The sequence below is a fragment of the Elaeis guineensis genome, chromosome 1 (assembly GCF_000442705.2).
Source record: "Elaeis guineensis isolate ETL-2024a chromosome 1, EG11, whole genome shotgun sequence".
Taxonomy (NCBI): Eukaryota; Viridiplantae; Streptophyta; class Magnoliopsida; order Arecales; family Arecaceae; genus Elaeis; species Elaeis guineensis.
This window is the reverse complement of record NC_025993.2, coordinates 162,826,411-162,841,887: the sequence shown is the minus strand read 5'-3', so window position 1 is coordinate 162,841,887 and position 15,477 is coordinate 162,826,411. Positions and strand designations below refer to the sequence as shown.

Below are 15,477 nucleotides of genomic sequence, written 5' to 3'. Positions count from 1 at the left end.
AATTACAACATGAAGTTGATGGACATAATGCACCCAACGAAGAAAAATGGGGTCCAATTATCCTTGTGGCTCCCTATAATTTATATGTTGGAGCTACGTGAAACACTTATCAGCATATTGCTGTAAAATTTATTATATACACAAAGTAAATTTATATTTAATTGTATGAAATTTATACGGATATATATTTAATCTCACATCGATTATTCATTGAGAATATTTTTTATATTTATATAGAATTTAAAAGATTCAAATAATATCTTTCGACTAATTTTTTTTTATAAGATTCTGAATCGTTACAAATGGTATTAGAGTTGATTTAATCTATAATTTATGTGAACAAGGGATACTGCAGTATAAATTTATTGATCAATCGTAATGTTTATGAATGAATATATAAATTTAGACTCTTAATCTGATGAGGACATCGGAATGAAAGAAATATGTATCGGATTGGATTGATTCAATTCTTACTTGACATTGACATCTCTTTACACATGCATGGGGACATCCTGAAGATAAAAGTTATATCAAGCAATTGCGAGGCATGAGGAGCAAGTTTTTTTTTTTTTTTTTGGGGGTGAACAATGATGAACAAGCTTTTACGGTAACGAAATAGCACAACATGCCAATCTTCGTCGCTCAGAGACATTACAAACTTGCTGCAAAAATATGGACCGACGATGGTGACTTTTCAAGTCTTGTTCTGTCTCACTACAGTTCTCGCCAAAAGGTGGGCAGAATGAATCATTTATCTTCGGCAGGTAGCAGAGACTCGATGGTTGAGTTCAAGGCTTTTATAGAAAGACACTGATTAATTTAAATACAAAAATCATCTCACATTATAATGTTCTGGCAATAAACATGGTGATGATGAAGGCATCAAGCGAAAAATGATGGACAAAACCCATGACATCCACGCAGGCAAAAGGCTATCCACAAAATCTATGCAAGTAATGAGCCTTGCGATACCCTCACCATGTCAACATTAATTTTGACACGTCCTGCAAAGAGAAAGGTGATGCAGAGATAGGTTGCAAGATTCGTGACCATAACAGCTGCATTTTGTTGGTTGGTACGAGTTTTGTGCATGATTAGGTAGTGCTCTATAAGACTAGGCTTCATCATTTTAAAGTATCCTGCACCTTCAAAGAGGTGAGTCGTGTTTTAAGGGTATGTTTGGTCCGCAATTGGAATAAAATCAGACTCGAGTCAGATTAAAATGAAAATTAAAATTAAAATATATTGAAATGAAAATTAGAATGATCATATCCTCCCCCATATATTTAATTCATGATTGGAATCAAAATCAAAATCACAATGAAATTTAAATATTAGAAGAAGATATAGATTGATTTTGAGATATTGGAGCATACCTATTTTTTTCTTGAGTCACCTATTTTCATTCTCAATCTAAGGTCCAATTTTTCTTAATCAAATATGCCCTAAGTTTAGATGGAAAATAGAAATGGACCTCTTTGCTTAGGCACAGATATAACGCTGGGAATCTATAACATTACTTTGCAAAATCCCATAAACCCGGCCCAATCTTGCATCAAAAATAAACCCAACCCCACTCCAATCAAGGGCTAAAGTCCAAGCTTTGTGCGGCCCAGAATCCCAACCCAACCAGGTGGGCCTTCCTCCAGTAGTCTGGAAAACTGCCATTCCGATTTCCCAGCCACTCTTAACAGGTGAAAGAAACGGAAAACATGGCGGCAAGGAGAACTTTGGACTCACTTCTTTCCTCGCTCGCCCGGTGCTTGACAGGAAACCGGTTCGCCGTTCGGTCCCTCATGATCTCGTTTCCTTCTCGTCTACGGTTGTTATATTATAGTTTTCTCACATCCACGAAGGCTTCCGGAAGGGAAATTTTTTCGGGAACCATTGGAGCTCGGCATATTCCGCTGAGATGGGAGCCCCCTTCCTCTCCCTTAGCCTAGTCCAAGCACAGACCCCGAGCTCGCCCCCGGCTTCCGCCCTCCGCCGGGTTCGGTCCTCCGTCGAAGACCTCAAGGGCCAGAGAGTTGCGGTCAGTCTCCCCACTCTTCTGGATCTTTTTTTTTTTTCTTTGAAATAAATTTTTGGTAAGAGAATGGGGGAGTTCTACTGATCTAGTTCAGTCTCTTGCACTGATTAGCAGCTATTCACTCACAGGAGCCACATAGTAATGGTGTTGCTCTTCTTTCTAATTTTGTGAGATTTTCAGTCTATATATCAAAGGATCGATCAAGTTTTAGTGAAATCCAACGAAAAGATCGTATTTTGTGTGTGGAAGTGGTTTTTAGGATGTACAGGGACCTTTCCACTGTGTTTAATGCTAGTAGCATGAGCAATATTTGATCACATTATTTACTTGTTGTGAAAGCTATACGTTTTTACTAGTTCCTTTTTTTTCCTCCCGTAGCAATATATAGATTCGTAGCAGGATGGCATCGTAGATGCCATCCATTATCACTAGTTTTTTTTTTAAAAAAAAAAATTGTCGACCAATCAAGCGAAGGAATTTATCCATAGGCATTGTTCCTAATTGTGAGATAGAAACTATGTAGAATGGAGAGGGTTGGGTGCAACTAACTGGCCGGTTTAGTGTTGTTTGATTGAACCAAGCTCTTTTAGTCCAATGCGGGTAGAATGATGTGGTACATTAATATTGCCTGTAGTTTCTTGCTTACAAGTTATAACTCCCAATTTGTAAACATGGGAGTGAAACATTAGCAAATCTAACTCTTATTAATATCAGATTCTGCTGACAAGACTCTCTATCAATGTTGCTGAAAGAAATCCAAACTAAGTTAACTCACTTGAGATTAACAAAGGATAGTGATATATGAGCACCAAGCCAGATTGTTCATGAGTGATGTTCAACTGGTATTGGACCTTCATGATATATGTAAACATTGCCACTCTGCCAGTTTCTTTTCTTTTGTTCATTTTACTTTTGTTTTGCCAGGTTGTAGGCCTGGGGGAGTCTGGGAGGGCTGCAGCAAGGCTTGCTCTTGTTAGAGGTGCTTCTGTTCTTGCCATAGATAAGAATGAACAGTTGGTCCCATTAGAAGTATGTCTAATTATGATTGGATTATCAGAAAAGACTGTTCTTTTTATTTTAACCTCTTTAATGACCATGATTTTTTATGGTTACAGAACGATCCTCTATTTGCAGAATATGCTGATTTGCAAACAAATCTTGGTTATTGTGATGATATGCTTTTAGACAGCGCAGACAGGATAGTGGTTTCTCCTGGAGTTCCTCTTGAGAAGTATGGTCTTTCTAATTGGCTGCACTCTGTAAGTTCTCCTGACCAACCGTTTTCCTTTCTGTTCTTGTTGTTTTTGATGTTGCTTGTGCCTGTTACTGAAGATGTTGTTCAGTCTACTTTAGGCATCTGAATATGCATCTGGTGATTTTCACTGCAGAGAAAGCGAGAGAGAGAGCATCCTGTGTGTCGACAATTTACCAAATTCACCATATCATGTCATAATTTTTGTTGCTTGAAATAAACCTTTTTCTACATACATAAATACATTCCTATGTGACATATGACGTTGACTAATATCTACCACCACTGTTACATTGGGCTTCATTTGAAGAAGCTTGCATTTTCTGGGGATTCAACCTTTATAGGAAAATGTGGACCGGAATTCTTAAAACAAACCCTCTTAAATGGGATGTTGCATGTTGGTTTGATTTTTTTACTATCTGAAAAAGTAGAGGCAGATTATGATGTTTCACTGACTAAACAATATTTGTTTACTTAGTCTATCAGACATGGATTATTCCTTATCCTAAACATACTGCTGTTGCTAAAAGGAGGTTTCTTTGCTAATGTGAAATTGCAGGGAGGGCAAGTGATGTCGGAGTTGGACTTTGCAGCAGAAGTATTGCCTCAAAATATCAAAGTTTTGGCAGTGACTGGCACAAATGGAAAATCCACTGTGGCTTCTTTTGCTGGACAGGTAACTAGATCTCCTTACCTTCTCTGAGGACCGAGAGTTCTCCCCGTTGACCACTTCTTGCAAAATCTTCTAACAAATTCTACGTGTTCTGGCCAAAGAAAAATTTTGAAGGTTGGATATTATGAGCTTCTAATTAAAATGACCAGAAGTCGTGTGCCTGAATTATATTTCTGTGGATCTTTGCTTCATTAACCATGCTAGAATAGAGTAGGAGCTAATATTATGATATTATTGCTAGCAACCTTTCAGTTAAGATGAGGGTGAGCCTTGGCACAATGGTAAGGTTGCTCTATTGTGACTTGTGTGTCATGAGCTCAAAATACAAAAACAGCCTCTCGGCACATTGGGTTAAGGCTGCATATATTTGACCCTTCCCTGACCCTGTAGTGGCAAGGACCTTGTGCATTGGAATGCCCTTTTTTTGATTTGGTTGTGAATGGGAAAGGGCTTTCTTGAAGTATAATGTTCTTATATAACTATTGAGGAAAATGATATGGTCAACTCTGAATGATTGAAAGTTCATTAAAATTTTTTGATTATACATATATCATGCACTGAGATTTCCACTTTTTATACGGTTAAGATCTAATCTAGGATCTGGTTGTGAATGGAAAAATGCTTTCTTGAACTATAAGGCTAGGGTATAATGTTCTTATATAACTATTCAGGGAAATTAATTGTTCAACACTGGATAACTAAAATTTCATTGAAATTTTTGAGCTTCGTGGTGGCTACCCCAACCCCCCACTGCTCTCTCCCCCCTCCTCACATAATCTTTATGGAACATCATATCTCATCGCGATTTGTGTTTATATGAATATGCATTGTATTCACAGGAACTGCAAATCTGTTATGAACATAAACATAGGATATAAACAAGATTTACCCTGCTAGTTTTGTCAAAGAAAAATCTTGATTCAAGTTTTTCTGTCAGACAAAGATATATGCATGCCGATTCTTGTGTGATCAACCAATCATTTCATTAGCATTTTCTGCCATGAGATGGTTTGATATCCAAATACAGTTGATTACTTATTATATTGGCCTATTCTGGATACAGATGCTTCATCATTTGGGCATTGAAACCTTTGTTGGAGGAAACCTTGGAAGGCCACTCTCAGATGCTGCCATTCAGTGCTTACAATCATCTTCGGGAAGGGACATATATCAGGCAACTATCTTTCTCCTTTGATAAAACATAATCATTGGAATTCTTTTAATTAAAGACATATTGCATTCACAAATAACATATAAATGTTTTGCTGATGATTCCATGCTCAGAGCTATTTTCTAGTCCATACGGAGTTATTGTACAGCACTATGTCTTTCTTCTACGTTTTGCCAACCATAAGTTCTGGTCTGTGAAACTTGATGTGCTGCTTTTGCATGAGAACCATGAGTAAGGACTGTAGTTGAGTTTATTTATTTATTTATTTTGGTAGGAATCATTTCTAGGCATATTAATCTAGAGAGTGATGGGATATAGAAGCGTTAATAGATTGGTGATATTTACACTTTGATCAAACAAGGTGAACTTGGGAAACACTGACAAACAAACCCTTGTGAACAGGCCTACTGGCAGTTCCTTGGGGATTTTTTACTACCTTTTGTTTACAACTTATAATGGCAAAAAGATTATAACAAGAATGAGTTCAAGTCACATGCTTTTGTTTGGATTCTAGCTAATTTTCTACATCCTCATTGTCTTTTAGTTTCCAATTCTTCAATCATAGTTAAAAAAAGTTGTTAGTTTAAAGTAAGTGGATGGTTATTTGTCATGTGTAATGGTTGTTTTAGACTAGTTAGTTGCTAATAGGCTATTAGACTATTGGAATTGGACCTATAATATATATCTTTTTGTTCTCTTGTTGTAGTTTTGGTAACATAACGAAGGGACCATAGCTTGGTGCGATGGTAAAAGGCTCAGTATGACAAGTGCAACAGCACGGGTTCATGTCCTGGGGCAGCTACTGTGTTAAAAAATGCCAAAGATTAGGTCTGTTCCTAGTCCACCTCTCCGAGGACCCTAGATTGTCAAGACCATAACTGGGTAATAGCCTAAAGGGCAAGCCTTGGCACAATGATAAGTTTGCTCCATTGGTGACCTCAGTGTCACAGGTTCAAAACATAAAAACTGCCTCCCTGTGCACCAGGGTAAGGCTGTGTACATCTGACCCTTTCTAGACCTCGCAGCCGCAGGAATCTTGTGTACCGGGACTACCATTTTTGACTAAGAAGTAGAAAACAACTGCACCAATTTTATTTGGCCCACTAAGTTCAGTTGATTACTGCTTATGATGCCTGATATGGAGCTTATTATTTCTGACGGGTACCTCAAATGCCTTCCTTTTACTTAAATGCGTACTGCTCAAACATCTTCTCGGATTTCTTTTTACTAGTTTTAACTTACAGAGTTTCATATTCATAGGTAGCTGTGGTGGAGGTTAGCAGCTATCAGATGGAAGTTCCAATTAAGTACTTTTCTCCTGCAGTAAGTTGGATTTGAAGATTTCAATTGTGTTCATGTGAGCATCTAATAATCAAATCATTCTTCAATATTTTTTTTATTACTGTAAAGGTTGCAGTGGTTTTAAACCTGACACCTGATCATCTAGAGAGGCACAAGACAATGCAGAATTATGCTGCTCTGAAATGCTGTTTGTTTTCTCATATGAAGCATAGCAAACTTGCAGTCCTTCCAGTTGGTATTACCATATGTATCCCCTTTGAAATTTTGGGATTTCTAAAAATTATAAAATAATGTTGCTTTTATTGAGGTCAAGTTTTGATGATGCCTTTTCCATGACTTTTTCCAGCAAATACTTTTGTAACCTCTAGTTATTTATGTGAAAATGGCAAAATGGTTATTGCATTTGATTCTATTGTCATTTTTTCAAACTTATTTTCAGTTTATTTGATGCTGAAAGTAAACAATACTTATCCATATGTTAGATCGTCTATTCCCATGAGGAGAAGAATATAATTGTTATGGTGAAGAAATAATTGTTCAAGGGAGACAGAAGTGCATACCTTTGTCAGACAAGCCTTTGTTCTTGTATGTATGACTCTGATTCTCTTCTAGTTAGAGTCTAGGTGGGTGTTCATGCTTCTTGTTCATGTGCTTGACTCTCATGTGAAGCAGTAACTTGGACTTCCTAGCAGCTTTTAAGCTATATTACGATGTCTTTCATATTCTATCATAGATTTATGGCTTATGTCCATAAACCATCGGGATTAGATGCACAAAATCATGAGTCTTTCCTTTTGATGAGAGTTTCATGATCATTTCCACTATCATAAAGGCTGAGGAAATATAAAAGACAGTTCTGTAGGATTTTTGAGTCACCCAATATTTTAGGTTAAAGATTGACTTTATAATTGAACTCTCCTAACCATTTCTGTCTCCAAGATTGAACTAATGAGCTACATGATGTACTGCATTTACAACTGTAACATTTCCTTCCTTATTCTATATTGTTTGGCTGCTTTTTGGTCATTTTGCATTCTATAATGTCTTCCCCCAAGTGAGCATGCACCAATGAAGTAGCACTGTACAGGCCTCCTAGTACACTGACGAACTAACATTCAACTGCTTGTGAAGGCCTTAAACTATTATAGTTGTGTAATGCAGCTCTTCAATATGAGTTGTCCATTTTTAGGCTCAATTATTTGTCCCCTAGGTGAACATTCAGCTGTAGTCAAAATGGTAGACCAACGAATACACCAATGAAGTAACATTGAACTCTTCTTTTGAAGGCCTTAAATTACCATAGCTGTGTGATGCACCTCTTCAATATGAGTTGTCCATCCTTGGTTCAACTATTCCTAATCTATTGAACCTCGGAGTCCTGTTACCCAATTGTATGACCTTAAGTTAAATTGTCAAAGTGGTATGTCACCTACCAGCTACCAGCAAACTGGTCTTTAAGTTTTCATGTTAGGTGCTTCTCTTGCACAAAGTTTTGTTACAACTTCTTGGAGGGTTGATATCAGGCTAAAAGCTGGTTGTGAAAGGTTTTCAGACATAGACCAATCATGCCTGACCTGTGAAGCCATCCGCACATAGCTGAGGCAAAGCTAGTTGTTTAAAACTTAAAAGTTATGTTGAAATCAATCTTCAATGACTTTTTTCTAAAGGACCAGAGAATCAAAAGAGGCAGAAATAAGATACATAGACTTCAAGCTGGCATTTGCAGTATGATATAGCTGAATGTCTTTATTCATTCTCTTGAATTATAGCATACTGTGGTTGTCTTACTGACAATTTGCCACCAGTCGTGCTGAATGATGGTATTGACAATTTGCCATCAATTGTGCTGGATGATGGTATTGGAAAAATTTGTTTCAGGAAATCATTACTTAAATGAAGCTTTTAGCAGTCATGCAAACAAGTGCAATGTTGCTTGGATAGGAGATCATCCGGGCATCAAAGTAAACATTCTCTTTTACAAAGTGTGCTCATGCATTGTCAGTCGTACCACCACTTGACCACAACATTTATTTGTGACTTTGTATAGATGGATATTGAGACAAAGGGTGCAATACTCAGCATTCCCACATCTGGGTCTGTCACGCATCTTCAATTGGGATCTCTGAAGGCGATGGGCACCCACAACTATTGCAATGCAGCAGTGGCTGCATTTTCAGTTCTTGGATTGGATGTTGGAATTGATTCTGATTCCATCAATTCCACTGTGGAAATCCTAAGCCTCTTGCCTCATAGGATGCAAGTTGGTAAGCATTTTTTGATCCTTCATCATGATTAAGCTTTGAATTCTATTATGTACATATCTATTATGGAGCATGATGAGAGAGAGAGAGAGAGAGAGAGAGAGAGAGAGAGAGAGAGTACATATGTCTGTATGTATGATCACATAAATATACGGCACTAAACTGTTTAGACTCCAATGTTCTTAAAGCAAATTCTGTCTTGTTTATAATTGACAACAATTTTGAATTCTCTACTACAGCTGCTTAATTATGCATTAATGAAAACTAAATGCAACCATCATGAATTTCCATTATCCAGAATCTCTTTGAGTTGACTTCCATTGTAAAGTTTGAAACATTGGCCTCAAGTTGGTCTGGGAGCATAGGAAAATTTACAAACATTAACTTGGTGTCACTAGGACCATTCTTTCCCTATTCTGCTAATGTATGCTTTAAAGCTGTTAGCACATATGTTAAAATTGATGCATCCACAGGCCATTTCACTACCATTGCTTGTTGAGTGATGTTCAAGTTCCGTATTGACAAATTTGGATGCTCCAATCAAGCATATAATTTGCTCTAGAGCCTCAGTAAAACAAACTTCATAAAATTAAAGGTAGTTGTTGAATTCTGTTGCTAGTTGATTGCAGCAGTTGTGACTATCCCTTACCGCACCGCAACAGTCTTGATATTGCATGTTATCGTAGGCCCAAACCAATTAAAAATATTTTGTTCAGATGGTTTACTTTTTTCATTTTTAGAAAAGTTTTTTATGATGGCTAAATAAATTGTCTGCATTGGAATGCATGTAACAAACAAGCAGCCCCATCTGTTGTTGGCCAGCATCAGATTGTTTGATTCATGAAGACAATTGGATCAAATTTTTGGTCATAATCTAGGCAAGTCAAGATCTGGAAATATGATTGTCTAAAGAAAAAGGGAAAAAAATGCAATGTTTAGCAAAGAGATTTTTACCATTCACTTGCATTAGTATAAACTGTCTTGTTTGATCTAGATTCTCTTTTGCTTTCAAACTTGTATATCATTTCATAGTTTTTTGATGTTCAAATGTAGTTTTCATGGATGCTCGTGGAGTGACATGGGTGGATGACAGCAAAGCTACAAATGTTGAATCAACATATACAGGATTAATGGGTCTCAAAGATCACAAGGCAGTCGTCCTTTTTGGTGGTCTTGCGAAGGTAACTCCACTTTCATATTTATAACTAGGAACATGCTTAGTTATTAACCAGTCTTTAATTTCCTTTTTTTAATTTTTGGAAAATAATGTGAAACCCTAAATTTTTTGCATGTCCAAGAGAAAGCAATTATTAGCATCCTTGTTTGTACAGGGAAACTTTGGAGGGGAACCAACTGGTAGATTGTTCAATTAGTCTTTTTCCCCTATATCCAAGCCAAACGAATGATTTGCATGTTGGTTCCATTTTGGACCTCCATTATGTTTCCTCTGGCTTTGCCTCTCTATAGCGTAGTTCTCAGGTTTCTAAAACTGCGACATGTAATAACAAATTATGTCTGTTGTGGCATTGTTCCCCATTATCAAAGTTACTGTCTCCAAGTATATTTAAGAAAGTTGGTCTAGCGCACGAGATTTGTACCATTGTAGGGGTTTGAAAAGGGTCCTGCATGACTTCTGGGACACAATAGAGCAACCTTACTATTGCACCAAGGCTCACCTTCTATCTTTAATATTAGTTTGACAAATTTATACTAAAAGAATCTATAATTTCCCTATACATCTTACATTTCACTCTTTTTTGCTTCTTTAGGTTTTAGGGAATGAAGGATCCAATGGTTTCGAACAACTAGTTGAGCTTCTTAATCATCACAGAGGTGTCATCACTGTGAGTTTTCTGCAGATATATGGCCATTTGTCGTTGTTTTACCTAATTAATGAGTTGTTCCTGGACAAGCTGGCAAACTAACAGAGATGTGGGTAATTGTTCATAGTTTGGATCTTCAGGTGTTATGATCCAAAAGACATTGTGTGATGGTGGGCTTAGTATTCCTTGCATTAGGGCTGTGAACCTCGAGGAAGCTGTGAAATGCGCAAGAAGCATGGCCAGATATGGTTTGTTGTCTACTTGCTGTTAAAAATAAGCATTTGTATTTGACCATTGTAATGATGCATCATTCAGTGACACATTGCCCCGCCTAGGACTTTTCTGCTCCAAATGGTCATGCTAAACTGTACTTTAGGACAGTTGCCTGTCTAGCTATAGGTGTACTTGTTATGTTTTCCCCTTTATAATTCTTTTTTTATCTGTTATCTGACTACTTTCAGTACGGACTCTTATTATCTTGACCAGAAACTGATCTCTCTCTCTCTCTCTCTCTCTCTCTCTCTCTCTCTCTCTCTATCGTGTGCAGGAGATACTATTCTTTTGAGCCCAGGTTGTGCTAGCTTTGATGAGTTCAGAAATTTTGAACACCGAGGGAAAGTCTTCCAAGAATTAGCGCTTTCATCATAGATCAAGTGGATTCTGATTCCTAATTTCCATTGTAGGGGTAACATAGCAGTCCCAATGTGTGATCTGCCGTGTGTTGTAGACATTAGAAATTGATGATGAATTTTTATCACAACTATAATAGGATGAGAAATTCAGGATTTGGAGTTTCCAGCTTTTGAGTCCATTCAGTGCCTCTGTTTCGATTTTTCATGCTATATTTTATTATGATTATTCATGAAGCACTGATTTATTTTTGGATATAATTGTGGTAGCACCATTTTTCATAGTGTGAATTTGTCTGAGCACTTTCTGATATATTGCATGCCTTAGATGGGAACATTATGTTTATTTCCCGAGCACTTTGGAACCATGTTTGTATAATGGATTTTTAGGTTATACATGGTAACCTGATTATTTTAAGATTGCAAGATGCTGAACCTCTACAATTTTTGAAACATCATTTCTTTCATCTCTTTTCACAGTCAGATATTGTTTTGTTCCAACATTTCATCCTCGTATTTAATAGCATGGCAGGTAATTAAATCTAGGCAGAAGATGTATAGGTACTGTATGCATGTTAGCTCATGTAATGGTGTACTTATCAATGGTCATCTCTCTCTCTCTCTCTCTCTCTCTCTCTCTCTCTCTCTCTCACCCCCCTCCACCGCACCCATGACCCAACCCACCCCAACCCCGCCTCCCTCCCTGCTTTGCTGCCCAGATAAAGGACCCATTGACCACTAAGCAGGTACATGGAGTCCAAAATTTTTCACTGGGCCATTTCGGCGTGCAATTCCCTTGGACCCATTGAGGTGTCAGGTTATATCTCACTCTATGTCTGAATTTTCGAATCAGTATAAAGATTTTAATGTAAGAAAATATTATTTAAACAATATAAAGATGGCATGTGTCATACGATTGTAACTTCGAGATTCTTTTCTTTTTCTTGATGAAATGGATGAATCATACTATCTTTGTATAAATGCACCCTACAAAGTCTGAAAATAAAACTACTCTAAGAAAAGGAGTATAAACAACATGTGTCCAAAGCGTATCTCCAGAATTTGCCACATATGACCCATCCAATCAGGCTCTATTTGTCTCCCAATAAATATGTGAAGCTTGAAAAAGAATCCATCTATCCATGAACATTAAAAAATATTCAATAGAGACGGTGATTGTTTATCGAAGGCGAGCGTAAGAACTATTAATACGGTGGAATCACCTTCAAGAAGGATTCGACAAGCTCTTAAGATGAGAACTACATATTTGATCCTCTTTTAAGTCTCATCAAAATTCACCTTAAGACACATCGTGGATGTGGGTTTTTATGTAATAAAAATCACTTGGGATCTAGAAGGAGAAGGGGAGGCCTAGATGTCCCTTCTTGTCTTGAGTCAATCACTTCCATATGTTTTGTAGCATGTCCGAAACGACAAACAAACTATAAAAACTTACTGGCAACGGAATAATAGAGAATCCATTTAGAAACTTATAATTATTTGCTTTTCCTGATTATATTTCAAGTAGAAACTGCGCTACCCACAAACTGCATATATGAAATTAATGGTAGGGAATAAGCAATTACGGACTTACCACTCATTTTTTGATAAATGTACTTTATACGAAAGCTGAAGAATTTTGCAGTCGCCGCATGGAACCATTAATTTCCAGAAATAACTGGTATTTCATTTAACAAAGAGTTAAAATTAAAATTAATTTTTCTTAACATACTTTCTGCTTAGGATCTCTATATAAAATTATATTAATAACTCAAAAAACTGCTAGGTGCGCTAAAATATAACTATGGACCTCTAATTAATGGGTTTTGCTACAGTATTCCAAAGGATATTTTGACCATCTTCAGACGAAGTCTCGGAGGTCGGAGGTAGGGCTGGAAGCGTCTGAAGCCCATCAAGCCGTCCCGACTTCGGGCCGGGCTTTGGGCTAGGCCCGAACAGTTCAGGCTGGATTTTGGGCTGAATTTTAGAGCTCATTTATCTTTCGGGCCGGGCTCGGATATACCTTTGGCACAGCCCGAAGTTCAGCCCATATTTTCGGCCCGAAGCCAGCCGATATTATTCCAGTCCAAAATACCAACCCGTACCCAGCCCATTAATTCATACCCGGCTCTCCCTTAAATTTTCTAAGTTTTTTTGTTAACTCTTCGACTCTTCGGTCTTCCGACTCTTCCCAAGGACCCAAATTTTTCTTTCGATGCCCTAGCCGCCAAGCATCGCTGTCTTCGTCTTCTTCATCACCGACAAGGGTATCTCGTCTTCTTGCATCACCTACAACGATGTCTCGCCGACAAGGCCATCTATGTTCGTCGAACTTTCAGGCGGTTTTCATTGTCTTCCAACTCCCATCTTTCACTAAAAAATAGAGACGGACAGTGACGCTCAGGCGGAGAGATCCCTCATCATCCTCCATCTTTTGATTTTTCTCCATCACCAACTTCAAGATTTTGTCTTCCCCATCTTCCGATTTTTCTCCATCTTTCATTTTTTATTTTTTATTTTTTCAAAGATAGGATAAGGTTCTTGGATTCTCACGTGATGTCCACGTTTAGAACTTAACTGTTGCTTGAAAATATCATCTTTTAGTTTGCATTCAGATTTTGGGCCGAGTATTCAAACTTTTTGTTTCATCTTTTAGTTTGCATTTAGACCTAGTTTTGTTGACTGTTGTTAAGAATATGAAAATGTGGTGAACTGTTTGCTAAATTAGCCGATAGAGTTGGTGGGATCAATTCACACATAGAAAAGAATTGGACCTGAAAAATTCTTAGGAAAGGTTTTAGTGGATCAGTTGGCGAGACATTGAATTAGTAAACTTTGTTGTCAGTTCGGACCGGCATGGTTAGGTTCGGACCAGGTCGATTAGGTTAAGCTGGCCCGATTGGGCCCGGGCCAGGCTCGGGCCTCATGTTTTAAAAAATTTTCGGGCCGAAGCTCGGCCTGAAGCCCAAAGAAAAATTACGGGCCGAGCTCGGGTAGAGGTGTGGCCCAGTTCCAGCCCTAGTTGGAGGGGCTGAGGTGTTGCTGGGCCCTCTTGAGATTCGATCCTGCGATCATCAGCAACCTTGCCGATCTCCTTCCAGAACCCACGCTCGAATTCTAGCCTCCTCGTCCACATCAGCCGCTTCTCGTTGAAAAATCCCCTCGACATTCGCGGCCCCATCATCGGGATTGACCGCATCTCGTTGGAAAAATCCCTTGGAATCTTGAAGCTCTTGGGGAATGCTATCATGTCGTCGCCTAAGGGATCGCGCGCCTGTCTGGGTGGCCGTGCCAATGGCCATGACAGACGTGGTGGAGGCGAAACAAGAAGTGGGCTCGGTCGCATTTCACCGAGGAGATGGGCCAATGCACTCCTATGCTTTTTCCAAAACTGTAGCGCATCCATGCGGCTTCCTTCGATTTTCTTAAAGCTCCACGTGTCAAACGAAGGCTTCTCAATGAGAAGCATCTATTTTAATACATATATATACACACACTAACATAGTGGTCGGATGATGTCCGAGCCTATTGATTTTGCAAATACAAAAGAATAACCACCACAATAATATATTTCAACATAAAGTAAACTATAAATATAATAATTTAATTTATAATTTAATTAGAGTAAATAGAAAAATAAATCAAAAATTCATGCATAGGATACAATTTAAACCTAAGCCTCCCATTCGATTAAAGGGGTTGAAGATAGAAAAAATAGAAAAAAATATGCTCCAGAAAAAATCATGAATTTAATACCATATTCACATTATCATGAGAACAAAAATTCATAAATTTAAAATTCTGTAGTCAAAAAAAAATCTTTTCGATAAAAAATTTTCAAAACCTACAAAATATCATGCTTGTACCAAAATTAAGCTCTCAAAACCTCAAGGGACCAACTTATACCGCCACACCTGGCAAAAAATCTCATAAGCTCTAGAAAAAACCCTAAATGGAATATAAATTTGAACATTAAAAATAAAAAAATCGAAGAACATTGGACATATTGTAAGTTTTGCTATATTTTTTTCAAACAGTGAACATGAAAGTGATAGATTGATCGTGGGAGATGTTCCATGAGAGTATGAATCTTTTGCTTTACTTTATTATTTATCACTTTCGATTTCTATATACTTTAAAAAAAAAAAAGAATACTTTTTATATTTTAAGATGTGCTTTTTGAAGAAAACAATAATATGATAAAGAAATTACAGGTTATTCCTTGCCTTAGTGAAAAGGCTATATATTGCCCATAATGTTAATGCACAATAAAAAGGTACAGTTATATCCATTTTTTTTTTATTTTAAATTTCTTATATATCCCTTCAACAGCTTTT

General features: G+C 37.5%; 1 protein-coding gene across 2 annotated transcripts; it reads left to right on the top strand.

Annotated features, from left to right (window-relative positions):
• The first annotated feature begins 1,721 nt into the window (after window positions 1-1,721).
• LOC105039473 (uncharacterized) lies at window positions 1,722-11,309 on the top strand. Of its 2 annotated transcripts, XM_029262831.2 has the most exons (13): window positions 1,722-2,032; window positions 2,954-3,058; window positions 3,145-3,288; window positions 3,841-3,957; window positions 5,018-5,128; window positions 6,386-6,448; window positions 6,536-6,662; window positions 8,306-8,388; window positions 8,475-8,691; window positions 9,742-9,869; window positions 10,458-10,532; window positions 10,639-10,759; window positions 11,059-11,309. In XM_029262831.2, exons 1-13 carry the CDS (start codon window positions 1,913-1,915, stop codon window positions 11,157-11,159), a joined length of 1,512 nt encoding a protein of 503 aa, XP_029118664.2. In that variant the 5' UTR covers window positions 1,722-1,912; the 3' UTR covers window positions 11,160-11,309. The 2 variants fall into 2 exon arrangements, with proteins under 2 accessions (XP_029118664.2, XP_073102508.1); XM_073246407.1 differs by lacking the exon at window positions 11,059-11,309 and having other exon boundaries at window positions 10,652-10,759.
• The last annotated feature ends 4,168 nt before the right edge of the window (window positions 11,310-15,477 follow it).

Bases quoted from the DNA above. Each gene is read 5' to 3' on its own strand.
- LOC105039473 (XM_029262831.2), top strand. From the start codon at position 1,913: ATGGGAGCCCCCTTCCTCTCCCTTAGCCTAGTCCAAGCACAGACCCCG. The intron at 3,059-3,144 runs GTATGTCTAATT...TTATGGTTACAG, and splicing joins AACAGTTGGTCCCATTAGAA to AACGATCCTCTATTTGCAGA. The intron at 5,129-6,385 runs GCAACTATCTTT...TCATATTCATAG, and splicing joins CGGGAAGGGACATATATCAG to GTAGCTGTGGTGGAGGTTAG.